Source organism: Zonotrichia albicollis, chromosome 10 (assembly GCF_047830755.1).
Source record: "Zonotrichia albicollis isolate bZonAlb1 chromosome 10, bZonAlb1.hap1, whole genome shotgun sequence".
Lineage (NCBI taxonomy): Eukaryota > Metazoa > Chordata > Aves > Passeriformes > Passerellidae > Zonotrichia > Zonotrichia albicollis.
Window position 1 is genome coordinate 33451146 of NC_133828.1, and position 24391 is coordinate 33475536.

At 38.2% G+C, this 24391-nt stretch overlaps 1 protein-coding gene across 1 annotated transcript in view; it reads right to left on the reverse strand.

Moving 5' to 3' along the window:
- Nucleotides 1–24391, reverse strand: part of CNTNAP5 (contactin associated protein family member 5) — a 275001-nt gene that overhangs the window by 53222 nt on the left and 197388 nt on the right. The window contains exon 14 of the mRNA XM_074548748.1: nucleotides 4656–4812. Coding sequence (XP_074404849.1) covers nucleotides 4656–4812 — 157 coding nt within the window. The remainder of the gene's footprint in view (nucleotides 1–4655; nucleotides 4813–24391) is intronic.

Below are 24391 nucleotides of genomic sequence, written 5' to 3' on the forward strand. Positions count from 1 at the left end.
GTAACAGATGGTAGAACAGTGGTGCTATTAAATATAATTTATTCTCATATGATCCCCTATTGGTATGTTTTTCTCTTGCACATTAATGGAAACTCTGGTGGCATCTGAGCCACAGTAGCTCAGATATTCAGTACAGATTTTCAGGAATACCATACATTTGGGGAAAAGAATACTACCATCAGCAGATGGCAAGGAAACTCATAAGGAATGGTCCTGTGACATAGGCTTCCATCAGGAAAAGTTCTGAGGCCTGTGCACGACATACCATTAATAATACAGAGGAATACATTTTAATTGCTATCCTACCCATGAGCCATATCCAAAAATGCTTTACTGAGTAAAATAATGTACATTCATGATAAACTATAAAACACCAGCACAAGGGGACATACCTAACAGTTGAAGGCAAGATGCACTGCCTATATTTGGCTGAATTAGAGATACAGAGTTTGGTAATTAGTGTAATGAACTGATTCTCGACACCTCAGGGACCTGCTACAGTCAGCTCTCTGCAGGCAGCTCTTCCTGGTTGTTGACAAATGTAGTCATGAGGCAGATATCCAAGACAACCCTGTACAGGCCAGGTCACCTCTGGCAGGGGTTATTTATGAGCTCACAGGCTCTCTGGAGTTGCCTGCACTGCTTCTCAGGGAATGGATTCAGTGAGGGATAGTGGTTGAGCAAACAAAACCTGTCAAATCTGGGCTCATCAGGGTTTCTCTGCCCTTCCAGTTTTATCACCCTGGCTCTGGCATAGCTTAGCACAAATATAGCTCATCCAAGCAGGGCTTCATTCACTTCCATTTGGCTTTGTTCCTCCTCAAACAAAGCTCAATGTACTCATTATACCTTTGGGAGACAAAGCGGGTCTGACATCCACCCGTATGGTGGTGTAATATCCACCCTCTATTTTGCTCCCCTTATCATGTCCTGTGGTTTTCCTTATTCTTCTAGTGCCCCAAAGCCACAATACAGAGGTGAATGCATGTTAATTTGGAAATGGCAAGACTCAAAGATTTAGTTGCCCAGTGAAGAAGACTGTTCTGAAGATAAAAGAGGAGGACACTCCTCTAGTTTGAATAAGACTGCAGAATAAAAACAAAAGATGGCAAATCAGCTAAGTGTTTGAAGCAACACCATCCACCACACTTTGCTGAGATGCCTGAGCTTCTTGTACAAAATGAGTTCCAGAGACGCCTCTCTTTCTGTACAAAATAAAAAGTTGCAGAGGTCTCCAAATTCACAACGTTTCCAGGTGAATACACTCAGCAAGGTTTGGTTTGATGACTGGCTTCACTCTAGGGTCTGTATTTGAAATGGAAAACAGATTCCAGATAGAGAGACCAAAGTAGCAAAAGGACTTCACGACAGTCATGTGCTTCACCTCAGCATGAAAGAGTTTCCTCCCCCCACTTAAATGCAAGGTTTGGAGAGCAGTAAGACCTTAACTGCCAAGGCAAGAGAATTTTGCTTGAGATGAAAGACAAACTGGGAGAGGTATTTGGAGACCTAAAAGATCTCATGATAACACTATCCTGTCAGTATTTCAGTAATGCTTTTTTCTTTAGGTCAGTTTAACACATTTCCCTAACCAAGAATGCATTTTTCTTTGAAACAGGGTGTATACTTTGAAAGACAATCACTAATATGTCTCATCTACACAGAGCTTGTCCCAACTTTTAACTATTGTCAATGTGAAAGAAGAGAAAGAGTAAGACAGAATATTTTCTGAACTAGGTTTAGCTTCAACTCAAAGCCACTGGATTTTTATGACTGTTTCCCCCCACTAGCAAGTGCTTTCAGCAGTCAGAAATCTTTCTCTTTCTTTTGGCAGCACACAGCCAAGGCATGTCTTACACTTTTACAGACCCCTTGATTGGGTCAACAAAAAAGGTGCAGTTGCAGGTGCCTCTGCTTCCTCATCAGAGATCTCCCATTCTCCAGAAAACACCATGAAGATGCTCCACTATCCTGAAGTGACAGATTTCACTGTCATCCTACTGTGGAGTTTGGAAGCATGATGAGCCATATGGAAAAAGATAATTATCAGTTCAACCATTTAATAAAAACAAAGATGAAAAATATAAAAGCCTTCCCAAAGTAGAATGCTTAATTATAGATTCCTATTCATCTGGCCAGGGAGGCTAACTTGATGTCAAGTAAGAGCCCAAAAATAGCAGCTGGCTCAGGTGTCTGCTCAGATATCATTTAAAAGGCAGCACGCCTGGAAGTGCATATTGTGTGCTGCCATATTGCTGTACCTGGCAAAGGATTTGGCAGGTCTGCTCTCCATTGTTTATAATTCCTCTTGCTGCTCTGAGAAATTAGTAGCTTCTTCTGCACTCAAGATTTAGTCTAGGGAAAACAAATCAAAGCAAAATCCTAGCACTGTCTCCTCTTCAGGAGGATGCTTCAGCTACTCTGGAGAGTACCTACCTTGGAGCAGCATGATTTATCTAAAAGGAGCAAAAATGATTTTCTGGTTTTCCACTCTGCAGCACCCATTTTATTTCATGCTGAGGCAAATAAATGCATCTACTGCTGTCTTGTTCCTTCCACTATAATGTATAGCAGGTTAAAGTCACAGTTCAGATCTCAGCAGGTTTCAGATTCGAATGCTCGTTATATATCAGGGGGTCAGTGTTCTAGCAGGGAAACACAAAAGCAATCTTCAAGAGGCATGAAATTTCTTATGTTTAGAAACCCTCCATAAAGGTCAGAGTTTTTTAGCTTTTATAAAGCCAACCTTCAGCTTAGAATACTGCCAAAGTAAAATTTTCTCATGGATTAAAAACCTAAGCAACTGAATCCCCAAACCAATAAACAGTAGGCAGTTTATTGGAGGTAACTTGTAAGCATATTCTGTTATTATCATGAAATTAGGAGAAACAAGTAGCTCTCTGAGCTGCCAAGCTAACGATGCATGATTTCCAACATCCTTCTCCCATGAGGGTTTTCCAAAATCTAATAAAAGTGTACGCTTCCATAACTTCCTTCTTGTGGGCATTAATTGGCTTTTTCCCCTCAGCCTGGCATAAATTTTCATAGAATGTGTAATTTGTAATACTTTTGAGACTTCTCCTTCTCTGTCCAAGATGTTTGAAACACGTCTGCTTGCTCAAAATCACTGGGGGTGTGTGAAGGGAAATGGAGATAAACACTCACAGCATAGCTTGTTTAGGTCTCATTTCCTGAGGAGACTCAGCTGAAATATTATAAAATTGCATTTAACTTTCACCTTGCATTGGTTTGTACAGTCTAGTGGTGCAGTGGCCTGCAGTCTAAGACTGCAACCACAGTGTCTGCCAGCATAAACCCCTGCTCTGCTTGAGCAGAGAAAAATGGAACGTGGATTATGAAAAGAGCCAAGCACCAGCAAAAACAGATGCTTGTGATGCTCATGTGTAAACCTCGCCAAAAGCACATCTGATAACCAAACATTAAAGAAAAGACAGATTAACATGCACAGCCATCTATTCAATACAGATCACATTCATAAGCCAACATTTACATAAACATCTTCCTGAAGAAATCTCCTTAAAGCTATAATTTTTGAAAGCGAATAGTGACCCCAGGGATTCAAAGGGTCCAAGCAAATAATCACACTGTCTAGAAATCAAGCAACCAAAAAAGCCCAACACTTACAGTGACAAGTAACTTCTGATTTTTTTATGTTTTAATACCCTTTACCATTCCCTTCTACTCATTTTAAGTGAAGGTTTCACAGGGCTAATTCTGACAATGTTTCAAATACAGCAGCCTATGACAGCAAGACATTTCCTGTCTACTTCCATTACTCACAATTTCTGAACTACTCAAGGTTAAAATATCTTTTTTTAAGATAAATTACAGTAGATCCTATCAGTGAGTGGCCTAGAAGGGACACTGAGTGAGCAGAATTTTCACATGTATGTTCAGTGTTTCAAACTGTACTTCCAATAACACTCATCTGGCATTTCAGTCCCCTCAAACACATTTGGAAAGTTCCCCGACTAGCTCTTGGTGGCTGGAGTGTCACTGAAAGTGCAGAGAATGACAGAAAATTGTGAGGTGGCTTTCTCAGATCCATGCAGCATCAGAGCACAACAAATGTCAGAGAACCCAAGGAAAGCTTTGAATTTTCATGCTGTGACTCTAAAACTTCCTATGGAGACTGAAGCAAAACCTACAGAAGCCAAAGAAGTCTTCCTATCAACCTTAAAAAGCTTGAGATCCGATGCAAAAGAAGATTAAGGCACATTATACTGTTTCATAAGAAAAATATGAAAAACATTTCTTGTTTAGCTGTATCTGAATTTTGCTGTCTAGGTCTCAATTTTCTGCTCTGATGTACACCTATGAAACAAGCTCATAGAGCCTTTATTCATGTAATGCTCCTGTTGATCCAAACTTTTAAGCAACTAAAATTACCTGATTTGGCATTCAACAAAGATGTTTTTGAAGCATCCCAGCAACCTGCTTCAGCCAGACGTCTTTGTTCAACATAAGAATTTAAGATGAAATCAGACGTCCAAATTCTATTTTCATTTTCATTTTTATCAGATTACACTCAAGCTTCCTGAACTGTACAGCAGAAAAGATTTAAGCCTTCTTCCCCTATCTCCTATCCCTAACTCTTCACACAGACACTGCTATACACATGTTAAAATTATTACCATTCTTCTCTATCTGCGTCACAGTTGCAAAAATATCTCATATCCAGACAACTTTCTTCCAATCCACAGGCACACTGCTGAATGCCCGGAAGAGATCCTCCCCAGTAAAGGTGCTTCTCATTGGCACGGCCAACCCACCAAGCAAATGGCATTCCATCTGGATGAAAGGGAAAAAAGAGGGGGGGAAGGAGAAAAGAGAAAAAGAGAGAGAAAGAGAACTTGATAAGCAAACTGGATTCTCCCGAGAATGCAAAAGAGAATGGAGGTGGACATGTCAGACAATACCCAAAGAAAAGGCGCAAACTGCAAAGTAACAAACCATAAACTTTGCCCCAGGTTCCATTTTATGGAATACACGTTGAGAAAGCAACGGTTCTGTTGTAATCCCATTAGGGCTCACATGCCAGTTATCCACGAGAATCTTGGCACCACCTTTCAGCTGCCAAGACATTGGAATGGTGAAGCCACCACCAGGGTCTGCACCAGCTGTGCCCAGTGGTTTTTGTGTGACACTCGGGGTTAGATCTGATCACTGAAGGAGACTGAAATCAATTCTCCTGCCACAACTCACACCACACAGATTGAACTGTACCACACAGTATTGGACAAGGACCTCTTGTAGTGTCAACTGTCAGGATTTCTTACCTTAGGAATCAGATATGAAGAACAAAAATCTACAAAAATAACACACTGACTGATATATTACTATGAACTTAGCACAGTTCCTCTCAAAAGTAAAACTAAAATTTCTATTGATTTCTTAGGGAGTAAGATTAGAAATTTTAATCCGCTGTCCATGGATGGAATTTGCAAATGTAAAGTTAGATAAGATATTAAAAAAGATAGGACGTAAGTGGGAAAAAATATTTTCCTGCTTGGGAATCAATTTATCTCTGTGAAGCTATTTTCTACCTACAGGAGCTTTAAGATTTATGTATTTATATAAACCGAGACAGTTTTTTTGTTCACATTTCAGAATCCATTATGCATCAAGCATTAAGTATTAATAGTCTGATAGAGTAAGCAGAATCCGATGTAATGAAATTCACAGATGAACTCTAAGACTGACTTTGTCTTCCAGCTCAGCTAACTTTTTCATTGACTCCTTAATCCTTAAATCAAGAAATGTAATCAGTTACACATACAGGTAGATGGCAAAATTTAACAAAACTGACATATCAAGATTTTTTGATCAAAGGAGCTTGGAAAAATAAACTGTAAGGCTAATGAAGAAAGATGCATCAATTTATTCTTCTGCTTTTCTAACATTACTAGTAGGGAGTATTTCTCATTATACAAGGCAAGAAAATCTAAATTATGAAATGCAATCAAGGTTAACTGTAGAATGTAGGAGACTAATTAAAATGAGTTTTAGAATCACTTGGCAAAATTAATTCATATTTATTTTTCTTCTAAGCTTAGACTGCTGAACTGTAAATTCATAAAAAAAGGAAGATAAAAAATAGGAAGAGCAACTACATTCTCATGATACCAACAATTAAGACATGACGAATTTGACCAATACCCAGAGGTATTCATTAGAAAAACACAATCCAAGTACATCTAAGGATTCATCTTACAAAAATGTACACATTCATTATAGGCCTCAAATTATTGTCAACACATTTATATTTTTTTTCTTTTCTATTCAGCTGATTTTCTTGCAGAAGTTGATTGCTGGAGCCAGTGAAACAGTTCTATAGTATATTATTGGGAAATTACTCAGTACAGCTTGAAATAGTAATGTTAATTGAATAAAAGGGTGATTTGTCTAGAAGTAGAAATAGATATACAGAAGTGATTAATCTAATTTTAAAAGTGCCCATTCTGGAAAAAAAAATATTTAGATAAAGATAAATTCTTCAAGCCAACAGCAAATAACGGTGCTCATTAATCAAATACAATCTGTGTCAGTTTTCTTTGGTGGAAGCCATTATATACTTAAACATAACAGTGAAATAAGCAATCCTTTGTGTGTATTAAGAATAAGTAATTTCCTGACATCTTTTTCAGATCTGTTGTTATTTGTTTCATTGAGCAATACCAAGCAAACACATGCATATTCAGATTTATGCTACAGACTGGGGAAGTGGTAGAAACACCACAGTTTGACTCATTTAAAACTAAATTAAATACAGTGCTAAAAAATAGAGCAGTCAACATTGTAAGAAACAATCTCAGATTGTCAAGGGAACAGGCTATAAAAAACCAGTGTATTTTACAAAATTCTATTTATTAGGCAGAGTTCTGACACCTTTACCCAAGACAAGTTGATTTTTTACACTAACTAGTCTCCTAGAAATCAATTTTAGTATTAAGTAAAATTATGCCCTGATTCTTCAAAACTGTTTTGCACCTGTTTAGTTTTTAACACATGAGAAATCAGAGCTTTTCAGCAAAGCTCTTCCAAATCTATGGTACTTAACCAACACCTGCAGAGTTTAGGAATTCTGAAACTTATATTGTATGTCATATACCTGAAATATTGAAGTAAATCAATACTTCACAAACAATGCCAATCAATCTGAGTTCTTTCCAGAAAGTTTACACCATTATTCCTTGGCAGAGCTGGAGGATGTCTTGCACTGAGTCTGGCCAGCTTGTGCTGATTAAAATTCTTTCTTCTAAGTCTGTAGATTTGTTGCAGAATTTTCACTTCTGTAATCATGCTACTACAATTTTTTCAAAGCATTATCAATTCTCCACCACCTCAAAATGCATTAATTTCCCTCCTCTGGTGAATCCACAGACCAAATCAATGACATTTAGCAAGGATTTAAAATGACCCCATCACCTTATGGTAACATAAGTCAGTAGAGTTCTACTTTAATATTTCTAAGCTAAAAAGTCCATTAATAAGAAGTGCTACTAATTCTTCATTATGTGCTTACCCTGCTCCTAGCAACACATCATTTAGTAAAAAACGTTGTCAAAAGCCTACTGCACAATTAAAAGTATTATTTTCAATGTTTTTTTTTTCTTTCTATTATTAATGGGAAAAAATCCTCTGTAAGAAAAAAATTTCGATGTTGTCCTTGAACTCCATGCTATGGTTTCGAAGGAGAATATGTGTGAAAAAATATCCCAGAACAAGCAAAACAAGCAAGTGCCAAGTGAATGAATTTAACAGTGATAGAACAGTGACGAATTTCTCTACAATGATTTCCTTCTGCGCTGCTTAAACTGCCTTAGGAAGATTTCAATTTTGATAAAAAAATCTTCAAAAAAGGTAATTTTTGGGTTGTATTTCCAGCAGTGGACAGGATGACAGTAATGTCATTGTCTGGAAGCCTCTAGAAACAGTTGTGATATTTACACCACTGTTTTTTACAATAATTTAATGTACTATTATATTAAATATAACATAAGCATAATGTAACAATATGAATAATTTAATGATAATAATATTCCAACAGCATTTATACACATTATATGCATATCACTGTGTGTATAAACTCCAAAAAACTTCTGTGGACTCAGTTTGCCTTTATACAGTCAGAAAGTCTTAGTACTGACTTTTATGTTTATATAGCTTGAGCTAAAACAAAGCCATGCATTTTTAGAAGTATTATATTTAAAATATTTGTCAGATTTGTCTGTATGATTTGTCAGTTAGTTCATGCTATGGCAACAAACAAAAGTCTAATTATGGAAACATAGCAAGATAAATTGGATCCTGTGTTAAACTCCTGTGCTGTGTAAACCTAAAGTCTGACACAGCACTTACCCCTAAGACAGTCAAGGTTTTTGGGGTACCCAAGTTATTGAAACAGCTCAGTTAAAGGTCTTTCTCACCACCACTTCAAGTCAATTTATTTGCATTTGTCTTTTGAAACACTGAAAGCATATTGTACTCAAACAACATTGTCTTGGCCATTTTCATGTTCATTTTGTCCTCAAAATTCAAACCAAGTTAAGCAGAACTGAATTTTTAAAATCTTACATCTATGAATTTTACTGATTAAAATGTAAATTAATTTATATCTATACTGTTTTCTCTTAAAAGGAAAGATTCACATATCAAGAGGTAGTGAAAATTAGGAAAATGCTGATTGTAGAATTACAGAGAGCAATCAAAGCCAATTCTTTGAAATCTCACTCAAAACCATTAAATATCTGTTTCCACTAATCACCTCAACAATATCAAATCCTGCAAATGGCTCACCTGATACATTAAAAATATGTGAAACAAGCAGTTAACAGATTTTTTTCATGCATATGTCTGTATATAAACACATACCTATGAAGCAATTTCAACCTCATTTCAACCTCACAATTCAGAGGCCAAGTCAGAGTACAAATTATCATCCTAGATAATAATTTTTTAAAGGCTCTTGAATAAATGGACAAGGCAGTGAGAAGGGAAAATTGACTCAATATTTTTGCAACAGCTTACCAAGACCTTGTTTGCCCACACCAACTTTTTTTTTTGCCATCATAACATTTTTACAGCTTTTTATACTGGAATTTTTAACATTCAACTGACATAAAACCAGATTATTCCTGTTTGGCCTTTCAACAGAGGAAAAAAAATACAGTTTTGATAAATCAAATAAAAAGTATTTAAAATAATTCTGGACAAAAAAAGGGAAAAATTGGAGAAATATTCCACACTTAGTTGAAAGCACATAATTAATACCTTCTTAGAGGCTGTTTGTTCGGTGAAGTCACAAATCAGTATTAATGACTCAGGATCTGTATTAGTTTAAACAACAACTCCCACCACTGGGAAAATAAACTGGTAACTCAAAGCAGGGTGAGCTCAGGCTGTGCTGCATTAACCACAGTGTGCTGCTCATTCTCTGAAGGGGATGCTGAGATTTAACAGTGGAAATGCTGCTCTTTGGTTCCCAACCCTCAGCAAGGGTCTTGCGGCTCTGCCCCTGCCATGTGGAAGCAACACTCATCCCTTGAGATGTCAGGCTCTCTGCACCTCACAAACAACCCTGCTTTCAAATCAAGATCAGGTTACCTTGGGAAAAATGTAATATGGACCAGGAAAAAATGAGAATCCCCAATGGCATGGGTCCTTTGAACATTGTTTACTCAGTGAGCCACCAAGTCACCCAGTTGGTTTTGTACCACACTACTCTGCTTACATGGGGACACACACCTGTGTTATGCCTGTCTCATCTTTTTTCAGCACAGACATAATGACTATCTAATTCTTCCTTCCTTTACTTTAAACCTTCCCCATGGCAATCATACCGGTTTCACAGTCCTTTTTCTCTACTAGAACTACAACTATAATAACATATTTTTGCCCTAATTTTCAGAGATGACAAACATGGTTGTGCTGGAAATCACAGGTGGTCAAACACTGCACCAAGACAGTCACTTTTTGTATTCGGTACCAACTGTGCCAGCCAACATTACTAAGAATCTCACTGAATTTGATTAAAATTTCTGGTCATGTTCTGTCATTATTCAACTCAGCTATCCAAAAGGGAAGTAGTCCTGCTAATGCCAGTGGAACTACCCAATGGCCAAGACCACGAAGTTTGCTCCTCATTCTAAAATTATTTTGTTAAGTGTGGTTAGGAAAAGGGGAGGAAAGGCAGTACTTTGCTGACATTTTGTTTATTGTTATACAGCTTTGCTGCCAAGGTGCATTGCTTTCAGAGGGTCCCAGGCTGAAGTAATTGCTTTAAAAATAAACGAAGAAAAAAACACATAGCACAGCATTTTTCTGCTTCTCTTAAGCAGAGAAACTGCTCTCCCTCTAGAGCAGCTGTTACCACAGTGTGCTCTGCTCTTCTGGAGTTGTTAAGATATTCTCATAGATGAGAATGGGCAGAAAGAAGGTAAATAAGCATGGACCTTTGCTTCTTCTACATTTAACAGGAGCCTAATGAGCCACACTGCTGGGCTGCAATGACAGAGCTAAGGTCACTGCACACTCGGAGTGCCTCAGCAAAAGCAAAATCACCATCAAGCCTTTAAGAGACAGATTTGAGGATGAGCATAAGGATTTCAAACCCTAATACTTTTAGATGCTGAGGAACATTAAATCTACATCCAAACTAAAATTTTGTGCCTCGTGAATGTCCCAGCTGAAGGTGTAAGAAGGCTGAAAATCTTATGAGTACTTGCATTCTCCTCTGCCAGCCCAGTCTGGGTTTTTTCAATAAATTTCTGGCCAAGTGACAAGTTTCCTGAAAGATGCAAATGGGACTCCAGCCAACAAGAGAAACTATGTGAACAGCTGAAGGCATACAGGTTGGGAAGGGCAAGCAACAACAAATAAACAATCCAAAGAAGATTATAGCTTTTAGGGACAAATGACAAAACAGGAAATGGCAGCTTTGAATCCTCAGCAGTTTTGCTGAAGATGAACTGGATATTCTACTCTGCTGAAACAAAAAATTATCTCATTTCCTTTATTTTCTGCATTCCAGCTCACCTTCACTTCAAAATTGTCCCACTTGCTTTCAATTCCTTTCCCTCTTCCTCATTCGCCTTTTCTTTTCCCATTTTCTCTGTTTAGCCTAAATCCTCCAGGTAAATTCAGATAAACAAGCCTGACACTGCCTTAACAGATAAGCCTATGACATTGATGCATGTCCTGCCACATCCTTACTCTGCACTGGGACCAGAAACCCATCAATGCTCTGGATTCAATTGCAAGTGAATAATGACCATGGATAAGCCACAGTGGGCCCCAATATAACCCTGTCTGGGCCAGAGGAGCAGCTCCTGCTCAGCAGATGTCTGGATTTTTTTCCCTATTATTCCCAGTAAGATGAACCCATCATTTCTTGCGCTCGGACTGCTCAACCAGCTTTTCTGTGTTCATTCTCATCCTAATTACCAGCATCCTCTCACCCATTTCCCCATGAATGCCACCTCATGAGGTGCCTCAATACAGTGCCTAGGAAATGATCTTTCATTCTTAATCAGTTCTTCTGCAGAAGTAGAAAAATAGTTAGTGAGAATAAATAGCAGTGAGTTCTGAATTAACAGATTAATAAAAAGAAGATAAACCAGATTATGCAATTCCAGGTCTTGTGAAAGTGCTATGGGACACTGAATGATCATGTTTGATTTTAGGGCTCTCTGCAGCAGACCAACACTCCTCAGTTGGTCTCTAGGGTCTGAGGAAGACAACAGGAGTGACATTTGCAGCCACCCTGCAGTCAGGCAGTAACACAGCCCACTCTCTCTGTGTCCTGCTGAAGCCTTATCCACATTATCTTTTGAGCTAACTGGATGAGGTGCCCACGTGGAATGGGGGAAAGCATGGAAGAGATGAGTGAGTTTATAAGTTTAGAACATCATATGCTCTTCAGAGCTTTCTTTGTAAAGCATTTCATAATGGATGTGAAAGGGCCACAGGGAAAGGCCACAGGAAAGAGAGCACTGAACTAATGCACCTTATAAAATACTGCAAGGTGAGAGTAGTAGTTTATCATAGCAGTTTTTGCTCTTAAATGCTATTTAAGTTTTCATAGATGAAAGAAAGCACTTTCAGAGCTAGAAATAAGATTGCAGAGGACAGAGGGGAAGAGTTGAAGCATCAATGACTATGAATGGTGCATCAAACCATAAACCAATCATTTCACTACAAGAAAACTTCAACTATTATTCATGGAAATGTTGAAGTGAGAAAACTTGTACAGAACAGTAAAGCTACATTATAAGCAACTGTCCCAGGAAACAATTCCAGGAAAAAAAAACACTTTATAGCTTATTAATTTCCTATTGTTTTCCAGGAATAATAATAGACAGATCCAGCAGCCAGCATAGAAGCATCCAGCTCCAGTGAAATCAGGGTAGCAGTGCAGGTTTGCACTCACTGAGCATCAGGCTGTTCACAGGAAGAACAAACAGCTGAGGCTGGACAGGACCTCTTGAAAAGTTTAGTCCAGCCTCCTGCTATTCTGAAACAGATTCAGGATGTAAGAACTCCTTAGAAAAACTCTGTGGCTGTTACTGAGTCAAGCAAAAGCACCATCTGCAGGTATGGAGCAAGTGGTATACATGTCTGAAGGATCTATTTTTAAAGGGGGTAAAAAAAAAAAGTTATATTTGTTCTATTTATTCTTGAATTATCCATCATGACAGCTCAAACCCTTGGGATTGGGCATGGATGAAGAGTAATGACCTCAACTGTAGCACTTTGCACCTCCTGAACTCCACCTGGTGCAACCAGGGAGTCCCCAGCTCTGCACAGCTCCCAGATTCAGATGCTCTCAAATGCCCCCCAGCCTGAGCCTTTCACCAAAAAAGCCCAAAAAACCCCAGGGCAACAGCCTGGCCTAACAGTGCTCTGAAAGTCAGGGTATAACTCAGAGTAGGTACCTTGTTCATGAACACAAGCCAGCTGGAGTAAAGTTGAGTTTACAACTAAAGTTGAATTAATCAAGGATTAATTCAATTCTTGCTAGAAATCATGGAGAGTTGGCTGGATTACGCCCACAATGAGATGCAACTAGATAAACTAGAAAAAGAAAGTAGATAAAATGGGGACATTTGGGACATTTAATAGGAGACTGGATGAGTTACAGAAAAACATGCTGTGGGAAGCAATCTTTGCTTGGTCCTTTGGGAGAAACTACATGCACTAATAACAGTCCTTCCCCACTCCTTTATTTTGAAAAGTGTCTGAGTAAAAATGGAATTACCTTACTCGACAGAACTGTTTCCTGTATATGCAGTTTTAACTACCAGCATTAATAATGAGAAAAGGATCCTTATTATTACTTTTTTTACCCCTGCTCACATTGCACCAATACAGTCACTAGTGGCTCAAACGGACTGTCTTCAGATTTGACAACCCTCCACAAAAGACAGATTAATTTTGTTCCCATTGCATTTGCAATGGCAGCTTCTAGGAATAATAAAATCTAGATTCAGGTATAGAGAATCTTTATTAGCACTATTGATTCATGAAGCAACAAGAACACACCTTGTCCTTCACCTCCGAGGTTAACACAGCACAGCTGACAGTTAGAGAATAACATCTATTTACATGGGGTGAATCTGACCAGAAGATCATTAGGACAACGTCATTTCCACAGTGGGCCTTTTTGAATTACATGGCTCAGATTTATCTTAAAGAAATCAGAAAATATCATCAGTAAATATGCTGCATATCTGAACAGGAGTAAAAATAGAAAAACAGTCGTAATAGAACATAAATTAGAAGAGATAATAACATATTGCTAATCACTTTAAAGCTGGAATCCCTAATTAAGTAGAGGATTTTCTTAAAACTGATAGTAGCACTCTCAGATATTATTAGGATGACATTTCTGTTTTGAAAAGACACTTTTGGAAAATGAGATCACATCTCAAGTTCATTATCTCAAATCCTGTAATATTACTTGAGCATCTTGGGTAAGAGGGAAGTCCAGTATCTCTCCCCATGTAGTTGTAGATAAAAAGCCCTAAGTTTGGGGGTTTTGTTTCTTTTATTTAAATTTAGGATTTTTGTTTGGTTGGTGTTTTGTTTGTTAGTTTGTTTTTTAATGGCAAAAAAAGCTGTGAAGTCCCTGAGAAGAGGACTTTATATCCATTGTCTTCTACTAGACAGGCATCGTAAACAACTACAAAATGACACCAACACCCAAAAGAGAGCTCAGGGAATAACATAAGCATATTTCTGAGCCTTACACCAATTATGAGTCAGCAAGGCAGCTTGGACAGCATAGAAACCGCACTCTGAGCCTGTCCTCCTACCCTTTTGTCACATCCCCAGTGAACTGAAATCGCACAGGGCCAGTTGAACTGGATTGCTTTTTTTTTGTTCTCAAAGTGTGTTAGTTGGCAAAAGACAACTCTGAGTTGTACTTCTTATGATCAAGAAGTCCTGCACAGCAGTGCAGAAAGTCTGGTTTTAAGCTTTATTAAAAAAAAAAAAAAAAACACAACAAAAAACAAACCAACCAACCAACAAAAAAAAAGTGAACTAAAAGCCTTCCAATAACTTGTTGAACCATGTTCCAGTATCTCTGAGAGGCATTACTGAAACTCATTAAACTTCTTTATAGTCTGATGTGTTACAACACATTACAGAGCAATTGTAAATAAATAACTGCTGATTTGACACTGCTTTCAACTGCAGAGCAATTCTGCTTTCCTCAATGTTACAATTAATGTCAGCAGTTAATGCCTTAAGTGGTGGAATCGGAAACTCAGCTACGACAAACACATGCAGTCAGATTTCAACTTAAGGATATACCCAAACGGCAGCACGGCCTTAGTTCAGCTGTCCCTATCTCAGGCTGCAATTACAGTTCTGTTGGTCAGAGCAGCAGGGGGACCATTTGTCATCCTAAGCAAGGCTGGAGTGCTGTGAAATTGGGCACTTTGGAAAAATGCAGCTGTAGCAGAACATATGTATAGGCAAGACCATGAAATGAACTGGCTCCAAGCCAGCACGTAAAGGCAAAAACAAGAGAATGTAAATGAAAAAAAATCATAGAACCCTGTACTCAGAAGATGCTTCTATTGATACATCCTGACCAGCCTTAAAGGTCAAGATGACAACAATCTGTCTTCTCTGTGGGACTGCTTAATCAATTTACAGCTCTTTTTTCTTCACCTGTTAGCAACAGGTTCACATCTTTCAAATAGATCTTCTATTTTTGCTGCTTAATTGGTCTCAGGTTCCCGTGTATCTCTCTGTACAGCTATAACAAACATGGGTGTGTATTTACATTCCTGCACAGACTGTAGTGGATAGAAATGAACTGTTCAGCTCTGCTCTGCAGCTCTACTGTCACTAACAGAGATTATTATGTGGCTGAAGACAGTTTTCTGCTCCTGGAGCTGAAGGAAGAGCTGAGCTGTACTTTAGCACTGCAGTGAATACTGGAATGGGCAGAGGCTGCAGAAGAATGACAGCCATGCAGCCTCAGGAAGCCCTAGTCCTTCCTCTCTTTCCCAAAGATGATCAGGCCTACATGTCTTCTGTATTTAATGATGAGAGGAAGAACCAGCACAGGAGGCAGTCTATCTACAAGCATCACAAAGTGAGAATAAAGAACTTTACATATGACATAACTCTCTACCATAGGCCTTTCATCACAGCTGATGAGACAAAGCCTTCTGTGGGCTGCATCAATGCTGTGAATCAAAAGTCCATAAGACCATCACATCCATCACCAGCTTTCCTTCAGCAGTAAGGCTCCTTAGTTGAGTGAATTTCCTTAGCCAAATACAACTTACTACAAATCCTGTCAACTACTGGCTTGAAAAGATGCAAGCATCTCTGTCAGGTAGTGGTGCTTGGGTGGAAACACCACAACTGAGACAGATAAGTTTTTCTCTCAGACTGGTGTAGGATTTTGACCAGGTATTAACACTATGTAAGTAACAGGGATCATCATTTGCCTGCTTTCTTTTCAAACATGGAGCCCTAGGGGTACAGGCATCAGGGGAAATGAAGTCATGAACAAGATCAGACCAAGCCTCATATTCAAAATACAAATCTATGGGGGGCAAACTTCTTTTAAAAATATATGAGAGCCCCTTTCCTCCAACCTCTTCTCTCTACAAATATGCTTCATGCATAGGTACACCTCCATAATGGAAGTTTTTCTATGCAGATTATGTTAGGAAATTAATTAACACAAGTTACACATTTATGGCTGTAACACACTTTCTCCCATCTGAAGAGCAGAACAAATGTAAAGGCAAATATTACCCTGATGCACACTTCATTACAAACAGACTGCAGAAACAATCAGCAATAAGCCATCTCCTGCAAAGAAAGGGGACAACTTCCTTCCCCTAATCTCAGTGCTATTTTTCTTCCCTCTGTCAAAGAGCATTTAGCAATGTTGATGTTGTGCCATATATTTTCTCCCACTCACAGGCAACTGGCCAAGGTAAGGTGCATTTGCCCAGAGGTTTAGGTAAAGGAATCTGTATGATGCTGTGAATTCAGAGATACAGAAAACGGATGAGTTTAAAGGAAGCTACCCCTAGCAAAGGAAGAAATGCATTTGTCTGAATTTAAATTTCTTTTCTCTTCCACATTGTGAGTAAAAATTTTAGCCATAAAGCTTTGCTTTTAAATGGAATACATAAATGACGCCCAAACAGCTGTCCTACTTAACACTACTATGTAAACATCTGTTCACATTCCTGCATGCAAATGAGAACATCAGCTTGCAAGTCTCTTACACTCAGATTAGTCTTTATCAAGTCCTCACAGAAAACACTGGGGTGGAGGCCAATGACTGTGTGAAGTCAGAGGAAAGGAAATTCTTGAGCTTTTTTTAAAAAATTGATCCTTGAAGAAAAGATGGATGATGGAGAATATAAAAAACCTAACTACATGCAAAAAAACCAACATTTTTCAGTGTGTTTGCTTTAATGAAAGATTCCATTCCTATCTCTTCATGGTGGTTTCCTATATTTCATCATATGTATTTCCTATTTTTCATCATATATTTTATCAGCTTGTTTTATAATTGGACTCTGTGTCAAATTTTTATCCCTCTTTATTCAAAACATCCATTAAAAGTTCCAGGGTCCCAGACCTGCTCCTGCTGAGCTAAATGGGATTCTTGACATTGAAGTGAATGGAAACAGGACTGGGAAGGCTGTACGCCTCATTAGATACACGATTCCACAGCACCCTCTAAAATTCTGCTGAACTTTCCTTTTCAAGCAAATAAAGCTGGTAAACTCAGAGGCCATGAAATGTCACTATTACATTTCAGCACTTAAAATACATACCTGATGAATTAGCCATCTTCTTGCCAGGCATCTTGGAAAACTGCAGCCCCTGAGGGATTTCCCCTGGCCGTTACCACTTATTGCAAAGTCAAAGAGAGAAAGCTAAGGTTATTGTTTAGCCTGTGGAATCAAAATATGCTGAGAGGGCATCTTAATCCCCAGACTTAGAGGTTTATTGCATTTCTAATTCACACCTAAGGTCACCATATGTCAAGTGAGTATGCATTCTGCTACCATGGCTACTGCCATCATTTTAACTCTAATGCTAAACAGATCTAGATTGGAACAATACTGACTTGGAAACAGCCTAATTTAGTGCTTATAGCAGAAGAGTAGTCTTCTGATTAACGATGGAAAATAAAATGTTCTGGTTCTACCCCTGCATTTGTCAGATTCTCCAAAATCACACAAGTGATTTAATCACTCTGAACCTTCGTTTCCATATCAGAAAGTCAAAGAACTAAAAGGCCTGAACAACCAGAGTAAACAAAGATAGTACAGCAACAACTGCATCTTCTCCATTGAGAAAGGTTAATAAATGAATCAGTCTTTGATCAAATTTCATTCAGCATTTAAAAACACAGTGTGAGGTTTGAAATCTGTTACTTGCATCCTGACAGCATTGCACCATGGTGGAGATGCTTCCCTTTGCATAATGCATTAATGTGAATTTGACCACACAATTGTCATTCCTTGTCATTTAAGTAGTCTTACAGTTAAGCAGCCATAATTGTCCTTTGGGTGTTATCTTAAATACATTAAAAAAGAAATTGAATGCTTTCACCACATTATAGCTGGGACACTTTTTCAAAGCTAATTTCTATGTCTGTGAATTATTCATAATACACTTCAAACAGGCTCTTCCGGATAAGGTAATTGACCTTGTCTGCATGAAGCACCTACTACCTTGCCTTGGGATAATTTAATCTACGATGTGGTCCATTATTCAAAGGTAATGTCTTTTCATTAGGTTAGGCAATATATTATCACTCAACTAGTCACCTAATTCTGCATTTAGCGTATTCAAGTTTTCACTTTTTTTGTCATAGGTTACACTCATCATAGCAATATCTCACATTTAAGTAGCATGGTGTAACAGTAAGACAGCATTCTCTTGATAAATGGAAGCAGGACTTTGAGGATTCTAATTTCAAGATTTACTTGTGCATTTTAAACCTCAGCTGGCTTTGTGTTTTCCATGGGTGAAAGCAGCAAAGGGTGTCTATTCAGTAAGAACTAGTGTAAGGTCAAAACACAAGTACAAGTAATGCACCAGGCGGCAGAAGTTATGTAAGTTCACATGCTGTTCAGTGGAAACACTTATGTGCTGATGAAACATATGATAAATCACATGTATGACACATATCTAACACTTGCACAGTTTTATTTTGCTGTGTAGAGAAACCTCCGGTTGGCCTGCCATGAGAGGAAGCAATGCTGGCTGAAGCTCAGGCTGGCTCTGAACCATTGTATCCCTGCTACATATTCCCTTGAAAGATCTTGCTCAGTGGAGACCAAAGTAATTGATTATTTTTTGCATATTGTATGGAATGAAATCTGTGGGAGAAAAAGCTAAACACTTGAGCACCCAGCTCTCTCCTGCGCTCCAGCTACTTTGAACCACTTTAGCAGAATAAAGCAGCTCTGAATCTGTTTTAGTCAGTGACTGACAAAGTCCTCCTGCCTGAGTAAACTCTTGAGTGGCATAGTGATCTGGAGGAGCTCCTGCATCAATCCCACTCCTGGCTCCAGCAAATGGCCAGAGATGGTATTCTAATTTATATTACACCACTCCAGTAACCAGGCTTAAAGATGCCTCTCCACCCCTCTCTACTTCAGTACTGCAGGGTAAACCTCTGTAAGAACAGAGTGCGAGCTTTTTCAAACTATCAGTGCTGAAGTGTTTAGGTGCTGATTGCAAATACTGCATTAACAAGCTATGGATGAACTTGTTAGCTCCTCTAAATATCTCAATTTTTAAAATGTTTCTTTGTTTTTTAGTTTGTTTTATACTAAAGTGGAATTTAATGAAAGATGTAAAAATTAAGGAGTTAATCCACCATCTTACCTGTCTAAATCAGTACAAATATACTGAATCCAATGGATCTGGTCCTGCATATCTTTGAGCTTTGTAATTTTTCAATTGATTCATTCCTTACTGTAGCTTCTCTCAAGCTGCCCATTAATAGAATGTTATGATTCTGTTAGCTATTCAAAGCTTTTTAATCATGTTATATAAACACAGTTCAGTTTCTGAAATGTTTATTCTCATTAGATATTGTTTGAGCGTTCACTTAAAATTACGAAGCACTGCTTTAGAGCAGAAATAAAGGCAAGGACATCAAAGATTTCAAGTTGTTAGAGTGATCATTTACTCTGAAGGTCATTGGCTGAATTCCTATTTGCATGAACATTCAGGAACAATCTGTTCATGCCTTGGAAAATTTCTGCAAAGACAAAAATCTCAGTATCATTGTCCAGAATGATATAAAAAAAGAATCATGAAAATTATCAAAGTGAAACTGAAATTCCAGTAGAACAGGAGTGAAATAGGTGATAATTTTCCATCAGCTAAAACAAACCAGCCAAGGGAAGTGTTGTTCCAAGCAAGATTACCTGCAACTGGCCTGAGTGCTAGATCATATTTCACATCGGTCGAGTGCCTTCCATCGTGTAACCACAGTTGTGCACACTGATGGCTCCTGTCGCTATAATATGGTTATGTTTACCCATTAGTTTCTGCTTTTGTGCCACAACCCAGCAACTGTGATATTACAATTGTTCTAATGGTCTGTTTCACTTTGTTCATTTACCTATTAATTTTGGCAATGGCACATTTCATGGAACATAAATTTCATCCTCTGAAAACATGACAACCTGTAGTGCAATATGGTCAGACAGATTCTGGAGCTCTGTATGGACGTAAAATGAACTGTCCAGGGTGGCATTTTGGAAAGGACATACCTCCCTCTGGAGGCATTGCTTGTATGTAAGGTGATTACTTCAGCACTAACAGGATGTAATTATTCACTCAGTAAAATTCTGCCTCTATTAAGAAGGTACTTCCAATGTTCTGCAGATTGACTAGTGGCCCTAGAATGTCTCACAGAGGTAGTAAACAAAATGCAACACAATCTCTTTTCATGAATCCAGACCATAAGTGTGCACAGGGAAGGAAGTGACCTAGAAAGCTGCCACTGCTTTGAACGCGAACCAAGACCCCAAAGCAGGACCTAAAAAAAATGCTCATTGCAGGAGAACCTTTCCCAGTTCAACAGCAGATATTAGAGCTGCAAAACAAGTGGATCAAACTGACTTTGTATTGCCAGAGAAAAAGCCAAAGGGACCTGAAATACAGTCTACTTTAGAAGATAACTTGTCCTAGAATCCCTTCCTCTGCAGTTACCTTAGAATCTAGTCATACAGATTTCTCTCTGAGAAACAGCCCCTAAACTTCTGCCACACCCCAAAGTGTTAGTCTTTGATCAAATTTCATGTGGTTTCATGTAGATAAAATCTGACACCTTGAAATCACAGTGACAAATGGGAGGCAAACGAGTGCTAATGTACAGAAAGCCTTTACCTCAAAGGAGAAAAGAGTAACCAACACTACTTTGGCTTGTACCAGGCCTGACAATATCCATGTTGCCTAAAAAATTAATTACAGCCAAATTACACTCTTCTTTTTCCTCCTAAAAGGAGGAAAAAGGATTTACACATGTCTACATAAATATAAAAACACATACTTTTCCAAAAAGAGAGAACTCTATCTGTATGAATACATAACTTAATGGACTCTACTGACCATTTGAATAATCAGATTAAGAAAAAGTCATTATTGAAAACAAACATATAATGAAATTGATGTTACTCTTTTTTCAAAACCATTTTTCAGATCTCTGGTTATTTTTAAAAACAGCCCATTATAGGCTTGGAGTCATCAGTAAAACAAACCTGTCAGACCTGAACTGGGTTCAGTAATACAGAACTCAGAAAAAGAACAGCCAGGAACTGTTATCTTTTCCTTCCCACCAACAAATGTTACTGTGAACATTTTGATCCCATTGAATGAGACAGTCTGAACAAAACTGATTGCAGTCTACACTGGGAGCACTTTTCATGTGCTATTAGTGTTAATACACTGAGATCACTACATGTTGTAAATTACATGTCACTTTAAAGGTTTTGGAGAAACGGAAGATTTGGATGTGGAACTAAGCATCCTAGATAAACAAAAAGCACACAAAGACAGGGACTGAATCTGGCACAACAGCAATGGTCCAAAAATCTATGAAAGAACAGTGGGTAATTATGAAGTTCAGTTGAGTTTAGGACAAATGTTTGGTTTGAGCTTTTGTTCCTATCCTGGAACGAGAGAGACATTTATGTATCTAGCATGGTGAGAAAATACTTACTCTGCATCTCATTTTAGGCCAGATTAAGACTTCCTTTTAGCACTAGGACCCATGGAGTGGGTCTCTATTGATTCTAGCAGGCTTTAGATATTAACCACAATCTGGTTTTTTAGAGAAATTAGACATATTGAAACATTCTTCATGAATTTTTCTGCACACCTGTGTCTATTGCTCAAGTAACTCAGCAACCCACTGGCAAATTTCAAGAACATTTGACTGAGAAATATGTTCCTGCAGGTTCCATGCACTGCTTAAGCAGGAAACACTCATTACTGCTAGGAAAGCTTCTCCTAGTACTTAGCCTAAGTGAAGGTTGCAATGCATTTTCATTCCTCTGTGTATATAAAAAAAAAATCATACAGAATCTCAACACTAAACCACAAAACCAAAGGGGAAATAGCAACATTTACTACTCCACCATTCACAGTACAAAAAATCACAGCTTTCCCTCCTTATTTGGCTGAATACAACAAAAATCCCATTATATCCACCTGAATTTACCATTACCTTCTTTGCAGTTTGGTAGGTCCATATAAATTCATGGGATCACATCTTCCTGCTAAATCACCATAACTGTGGTGACACAAAAGCAAATGTCTCTCTAAGGAATGACATGCTCATTCTTCCACTAGTAGCACAAGAGGTCCCTACACAAAGCTCACACTTGGAGTGAAAGACATCAAAGGTGTTCAGCTGAGAGGAAAGAATTGCAAGGTTCTTTTTTGAGGCTAGAAGAACTTGGCCATTGGTTTTAGAGGGATACATTTAAATCCATCTAATGGCCCATTACAGTTTCAGGCAAAATTGGTGTCAGTTGCAGCCCGATGCCTCAATTTTCTTCTTTGTAAACAAGAAAGCTACCTTTAGAGGAAAACTGCATAGATTAATTGGTTAACCTTTCTAAATGCTAATATTGAAAAAAGACCCAAAACCAAAACTAAAAAACTTTTCTTCTAGGACTTCTGAGTTCTGCTCTTGAGAGTGAAGGAAGAAGGCTCTTGATGTTGTTTTGAGTCCTCGACAGATCAAGTGCTAATACATGCCTTGGCTAAACCAGTCAGAGTCTTTCTCTTGTCAAAAGGACTTGGAAAAGATTCAGGCTCAAAATGCCTTTTCATTTTTGTTCTCAATCTTTTGGACCAAGCAGATAATGAAAAAGCTTCTCTAAAGGAGGTTTTAAAGGGGTTATTTTCTTTCAGGTCACCACATCTTTCTAACTACTCGTCAAGTCTATTTCAGATCTGCTCTTCTCCAGATCAGTCCAGGTTGGGGGGATGCAAACAATTCTAAATTGCTTTTAGGTTCTTCTTGTGAGTGGAAGAAGTACACATCTTTTTTTCCCAGTGTCTGGAAACATTTTCTCAAAGTATGCTTTCTTATCTCTACATTTTGGGGAGTTCTTTTTATAAATGGAAGTAAGAGACACTCAAAAGGAGCTACTTTTATGCTCCTTTTAACACCAGATAACTCATGTAAGAGTATTTAGTTCAGTGTTTTGCTTAGGGAAGATTTTTGTTCCCTTTTTGTCTGAACACCAAGCAATGTCAAATGCCACCTTCACCTGATTCTTGTAGATTCTTTTCTCCTGTCTCTGTGTTCACACTTTCAAACATGAAAATAAATTTTCCACAGGTTACCTTCCAACTGCAATGGGGGTAAAATTCCTGGACTTCAGATTTACAAGCAGTGAATCTGAGCAGTAACCTTGTTATTCAGAGCAAAAACCTGTCTTTTTTTACCATGGAGTTGCATTTTCTTTCCTCCTAGTTACTTATATGATTAAGTTACACTATTGATCTTTTGGTGTATAGCCTCTAATATCTCTGTTTTCCTGGACAGGTCAAACCAATTCCAACAAAATCTAAGCATAGGGGTTCCATCCCATCTGATTTTCTCCAAGTGCCTTGCTATGCACCTACTTTCTTCCCCAGGTCTAAAACAGGAGTCAAATGAACTAAGAACAACATAAAATTGAGAAATTACAGCCATGAATGCTTTTTTAGCATCAAAAATAACGCAAATACCAATGAAAATTATTATTGCCATTTACTATTGCCATTCATGTGACATCTTGGTGGAAGAGGTTAGATGAGAACTCTTACACTGCTGCAATTTACATCTTCTGCTCTGCAAAATCAGAAAACATCACTCTCTGCAATGGCCCAAATTTGACAGACAAATTAGTTTAATGTCAGTAAGACAACCTGAGTCTAATGGAGCCCAAGATGTTTAAAGTAGGACAGCTGAAAGAAGCAGACAAATGGAAGTGTGATGAGAACACGCTCCCTGCTGTGGCTCTAATGAGGGAGAAGGCACACTTTTCTGCTCAGGAGGCAGTCCTGCTTTCTTCCCTGAATGGAGGACAGGTTGCTGTCATAGCTAGTGACCCACTAATATAAAAAACCACGGATTAGCTGTTTGTTTCTAATCACCATTATTTACTTATTGTTAACAATATGCTGAGTCCTGCAAATTAAAAAAAAAAAAAAAAAGAGACTATTACTGCTAATTATTAAGGGAATGCTGGCTGAAACAGGTTGAAAGAATTCTGTCCTTTTTCCCTTCTTCAAACTGTGTGTACGAATAGTTTATACAACTGGGTCTCTCAAGCCAGAGGTATCATTAAGATAT